We start from the raw sequence: 6,000 nt of genomic DNA on the forward strand, positions 1-6,000 counted from the left end.
CCATCAGGGGTATGTTTTTTGTTTTGTTTTAAATATAGCTGAGTATTTCATAATTTAGAGATGCAGAAAATCTTTCTGGAATAGAATCCACACAATCCTAACCACTCCTTCCCAGTATTAGGACCATAGAGAAATTTAATCAGAAGTGTTTGCTAATCGATGTTCTCTGGCATGGGGTGTAAGTTTCTAATTATTTCTTTTTAAACCCCTTATTTTTTCACAGAAGGAAGTGCAGCGATGGGCTCAGGATATAGGCCTTCACCAGCTTCACGCCGATCAGAACCGCCATAGCCTTCAAAGGCTAAGCAATGCCACCAATTTCCTGAATGTTTCTTATCACTATCTTGCTGGCACGCCTCCACTCCAGAAAAGTGAGTTCTGCAATTACTATCAACGAATAGGATAGCAGACAAAACTTGGAAAAGTTACTTTTTTTGACTACAACTCCCAGAATCCTTTAGTGGAGGAATAGCAGGGCTTTCTTGGCTATTTCTGACCCACACTGCCACCCAGTGGAAGAATCAGACAGTTTCATATAATATATGATGCAGTACTGTGGTTCCTCTTCTTTACTCTTAGAAGAGAGGAGAGTTGGTTGTTCTTGCCACAGCTAACCTTAGGCAATTCACTGCCACCTGAAATAAAGCATAAAATTATGCCCCTCTTCCAATAGGATTTATAACAATTTTGACTTAATATTCAGAAGATGATTCAGTCAATCTACTCTGTTTGGGAGTTGCCATTGAATTCAGTCCAATTCTTAGAGGCTCTCATCAGTGGTGGCTGGATCTTCCATGGGAGTGGGCTGGTAAACGTGCTCAGGGATTTACGTAGTCTGAAATTTAAACTATTCATGGCACTAAACCTGTTTGAGGATAAGTCCTTAAGCAGCCCCTTTAAAATTCAGACTAAAACCTATAGTGGATTTGCTACATTGAAACCATGTCAGTAGCTACAGTGTGGAGTATGAAGTATTTCTAGCTCATCCTTCTCCTTTTACATCAGATTGAAGACATCTTCCAAACAGCTGAATTCACTGTGGGATTTCCTACAACTGATCAGAGAAAACAAAGGCAAAACAGGACTGACAAAAATAGTTATTGAATTGTGGCAAAAACAATTAAAGTCTTGTGGGCAGGTTTCATAGTGGAAGAAAATACGTTCATTAGATGCATGAAATAACTGTAAGAACGTAAGAAGAGCTCCCTTGGGATTGAGGAAAAGGGAGAGATAAAAGGTCCATTATCTCGTTCAATAACCAGCAAGATGATTCTGAGAAGCTGACAGGCAATAGCTCTTTCTTACTCTGTGAGTAAACACACCCATCCAGCACACAATTCAAATAGCTATTATGGCTTATAGGCATTAGAACAGGAGCCCCGGTGGTGCAATGGGTTAAACCCTTGTGTCGGCAGACTGCTGACTTGAAAGTTGGGTTGCTGGTTTGAATCCAACCTGGGGAGGGGGGCATGGATCAGCTCCAGCTCAATGTGGGGACATGAGAGAAACCTCTCACAAGGATGGTAAAACATCAAACATCCAGGCATCCCCTGGGCAACGTCCTTGCAGAAGGCCAATTCTCCCACACCAGACATGGAAAAAGTAGGCATTAAGAGCCCTGGCCTCTATATCAGCATTGGGCAGACTTCAGCTGCCTTAAAAGATCTACTTTCTATTTCATTAAGACCCAAAATCCAGTCTTATTTGGTGGGCCAAACTCACAGTTCTTCCACAGTAAATCCACTCCTCTCCCTCTTCCCCCCTCTCACACATAGTTACACAGACCTTCCCCTAAACTCATTCATACACAGCAATACAATTTAGGGCTGAAGTGGTAAAGTATCATCTGTAAGATGCATGAAGTGGTCTGGAGGATGCAACTCTTTGGTTCCCCATGGCCCTGCATCCCCTTTAAAAATATTCTGTTGCCTCTCAGCTGCTCTAAAAGGCTGTTTGAGGACCTCTATCTAAAAAACATCAAGAACCCCTTTCACTAAAAAAAAGAGGGGGGAAAGCAATAATAACGTTATTCTGGTTGGACAAAACATCAGCTACAGTAGTTCCTTGGCCCTTTAGAGCTCAAGGAGAAGCTTAAGATGCAATCCTCTGGGTTCTGGGAGCTTGGATTCTACTTTCTACTGCCATTGTTTAACAATTGTTTGTCAAAAAAAACCCATTCCAGATCTACTTCAAATTACCCAGAGTAGATCATGAATTTGATCTGATGTGTGGGGTCTCATTAACATTATTATTAACATGCCCAGCTAGCGTGGCCACTAATTATGCTGGGGAAACTAGATTAAGAAAGATCTCTTTTTGAATTTGCTAACCTCATTTTTTAAATCACTTAAATCTGGAATAATCGCCACATCTTGTCAGAAAAAAATTCTTAACTGGCTATGTGTCATAAGAGGAGACATTTAAACTTGCCTCTCCTCGGTCTACTGCCCTTCAGCTTTGTCTGCTGACCCTGAATTCTTCAGAAAGGATGCAACTTCAAGTAATTGTTTTTGGCATTGAAATACTGTAAACATTCCTCTCATATCCTTGTATTTATGAAGTTGTATACCTTCTTGCTGTCTATTTCAGAGTTTCTGACAGTGGGGCTGTGTTCTGTCAAGCGGAAACGAGAGAACTATCTCATGGAAACCCTAAAGTCTGTTTTTGAACAATCAACTCAGGAAGAGCTGAGGAAGATGGTGGTGGTGGTGCACTTAGCTGATCCAGATCAGGAGTGGAATGCACAAATGGTCGAGCAGGTTGCCAAGAGATTTGCCCCACATCTTCTGCTGGGCCACTTGCTGCTTATTCATGCACCTTCTGAATATTACCCTTCCCTGGAAGACCTAAAGAGGAACTTCAATGATGCTGAAGACCGTGTGCAATTCAGATCAAAGCAGAATGTGGATTATGCCTACCTCATGAACTTCGCAGCCAACCTTTCTACCTACTTCCTCATGATTGAAGATGATGTCCGTTGCTCCAAGTCCTTTTTCACAGCCATCCAGATGAGGCTGGCATCCCTCAAGGACACCTCCTGGGTAACCCTGGAGTTTTCCAAGCTTGGCTACATTGGCAAACTCTACCACTCCCGTGACCTTCCCCAACTGGCTCGATTCCTCATGCTCTTTTACCAGGAGATGCCTTGCGACTGGCTTCTTGTGCACTTTCGCCTCCTCCTTACCCAAAAGGAAGTCATTCGTTTCAAGCCATCCCTCTTTCAGCACATTGGCCATTACTCTTCCTTCCAGGGCACAGCAAACAGGTTGAAAGACGAAGACTTTGAAGAGGACCTTTCTAGATTCCCAGACAATCCCCCAGCAGATATGGTTACAGATATTGTGACATTTGAGAATTACCTGCCCTATAAGGCTTACAGCAACATGGCAGACTATTTCTGGGGCAAGGCCCCCACTGCTGGCAGTTATTTCACACTGGTGTTTAAGCAGGCAGCTCCCATTGTCCGCATCCAGATCCATACAGGATCTGAGCACCATCAAGACGACTATCTCCGAGCAGGGCTTGTGGAGTTGGGCACTGAGAAGAGCAAGCAACACTGTATCAAGTATACCCCCATTGGGCGCTTTGAAAATGGACATTTTGACAGAGGGAACCTAGAGAACAGCACAGCCTCTGTGCCTGAGTGTATGCGTATTATGGTGACTGAGGGTCAGAGTGAATGGCTGATCATAAGCAGCATCAGCATCTGGACAAAGCCCAGGTCCTGAATGAACTCCATGCTGAATTATCAAAGTTTTTTTGCAGTGGCAGGAACACTGATGGTGGACAGTTTCTCCTCATTGATGTAAGAATCTAATAGGCAGAAGAAAAAGTAGGTTCTGTATCCCCAGTCATAATGAGTCTGATATCATTTACAAATTAGATGCTTTGGACCTATATATTTCCTCAGAAATCAGATCATCCCATCGGCATTCTGCACAGTTGTGGCAACCTGCAGTATCTTCAACTGCACCTGTTAGAGAGGCCCTGTTGCACAAGTTTCTCTAGCTCCAGGCTGAACTACTTTATACGCACCTTCCTTTTCCTACTATCATTGACAGTATAGTTTGTTATGTGGGGCTAGAGAAATAGCAATCAAACTGGACATCAGAACGGAGTGATAAGTCTAATTTGTAGCCTCAGGAACATCTGTTGGGATTCCTCTTGGCTTTGTGCCCTCCTGATTTACTACCCTGGAAGATACATAACCTTACAGTCTCCACCATAGAAGATCCATAGAGGCACGGGTGGAGGAAAGGATATGCTTCCTTATTTCCCTCACTCTAGCGTGATCAGCCATATCAATGATAACCTATACCTCTCAGGTGTTTGTATCTAAAATGCAGGAGACTCTACAGGAGACAATATTATAGGAGACAAACTGAGTACACACCTTTTAACCAAAACTGCATGGAGCAGATTTAGAAAAGTTCAAGTCTACAGAGGTTTTCACTAAAGTTGTGTGATGAATTTCTTGCACTTCGGGATGCTGCTGGATGATTTTGATATTTATTTTTAACAACCGACACATGCACTAATTATTCTTTATAATTAGAATGATTTGTTTAAAAATCTGCCGGAATAAGAAGAAACCACTTACTTTGCCCAAATAGACTGTGATGGGATATGGCATCTGGTAAACTGTTTTTTCCTGTGACTACTCCAGATGGACTTCTGGGAGTAGAAAGTTCAGACTTCTTGCCTTCCTGCTAGGCACTGTGATTTTACCTAGTTGCATCAGCTTTCTTGGTTTAAGGCAAAAAAGAAAAGATTGCATGTGTTTTGTCTTGAAAGAGATTATTCTAAAGTGCACTTGCTTTGGGGGAAACCACTTCTGAAGTAAACAAGGAAGAGAGGAGCATGGTGTGGTTGCCAGGTTTGTTTTGCCCATCAGAAGGGAACAGGGAGGGGAAGTGAATTAGAGTGGTCATTGTAATGGTGAAGGGCAGAGAGAGTGAGAGAAATAGCAGTGTAGTGCACAACAGAGTGGTGTTGCTTCCCAGACTGTCTCTCTAGTTAGAGGTCCTGAGTGGTCTTGGTGAGAATTTCCAAGGACTGAAAGCCAATTCCAGGTAATTGAATAGGGGAAAGTGGCATCTAGGTCCTGATCTAGAATAAGCATATTGACCTGATTCCTGGAGGTTTGGCTGGATGAATTAGGATAGTAAGTCTCCAGGAGATCAGATTGGGGTAGGTGGGAAGCATAGTTCCAGTAGTCCACAGTCACTCCATTTCCCTGCCCAGTCCTCAGGTTTGAGTGCTATATCTTTAATACCAAATTGAATCCTCCTGGAATATCTCCCATCCTGTTACCTGATAGTTTTCCATCTTGAGCTAACTAGATACTACTGGAACCTCCTGAACTTCTTGTTCTCAGAAACATCAACATCCATGCTGGGGTTTTCCAATTGAAAGTCGTATCGATAGTCAGGGCCGGCCGGAGATAATTTTTAATGGGAAGCGGGGGTGCTGAAAAGCGCCCCCGCCACCGGCCCCGCCTCCCACGCCCTGGCCCCGCCTCCCACGCTGCGTGGGAGGCGGGGCCATGGCGATTAGTGAGGGGGCGGGGCCACAGTTGGCCCCGCCCCCGCCCAGCGTGCCCTGGCCCCGCCTCCCACGCTGCGTGGGAGGCGGGGCCAGGGCACGCTGGGCGGGGGGCGGGGCCAGAGTTGGCCCCGCCTCCCACGCTACTCCCACTCGCCCGTCTGGCCTTCCTAGCAGGCCAGAAAGCAGCGGAGGTCCCTCCAGGCCGCGATTGCGGCCTGGAGGGACCTCCGCTGCTTTCTGGCCTGGTAGGAAAGGCCAGACGGGCGAGCGGGAGTAGCGGAGGCGGAGCCAGCTCTGACGCCGCTCCCCCCCCGCCCAGCGTGCCTTGGCCCCGCCTCCCACGCTGCGTGGGAGGCAGGGCCAAGGCACGCTGGGCGGGGGGGGAGCGGCGTCAGAGCTGGCTCCGCCTCCCACGCTACTCCCGCTCGCCCGTCTGGCCTTCCTAGAAGGCCA

At 45.8% G+C, this 6,000-nt stretch overlaps 1 protein-coding gene across 6 annotated transcripts in view; it reads left to right on the forward strand.

Moving 5' to 3' along the window:
* The window catches only part of LOC100556708 (alpha-1,3-mannosyl-glycoprotein 4-beta-N-acetylglucosaminyltransferase C), a 52,965-nt gene extending 48,486 nt beyond the window's left edge, over nucleotides 1-4,479 (forward strand). For all 6 annotated transcript variants that reach the window (XM_016993383.2, XM_008110033.3, XM_016993386.2 and 3 more), the window contains exons 3-4: nucleotides 224-371; nucleotides 2,590-4,479. In XM_016993383.2, coding sequence (XP_016848872.2) covers nucleotides 224-371; nucleotides 2,590-3,728 — 1,287 coding nt within the window. In that variant the 3' untranslated portion in view covers nucleotides 3,729-4,479. The remainder of the gene's footprint in view (nucleotides 1-223; nucleotides 372-2,589) is intronic.
* The last annotated feature ends 1,521 nt before the right edge of the window (nucleotides 4,480-6,000 follow it).

This window comes from Anolis carolinensis, chromosome 4 (genome assembly GCF_035594765.1).
Source record: "Anolis carolinensis isolate JA03-04 chromosome 4, rAnoCar3.1.pri, whole genome shotgun sequence".
NCBI classification, from domain to species: Eukaryota; Metazoa; Chordata; class Lepidosauria; order Squamata; family Dactyloidae; genus Anolis; species Anolis carolinensis.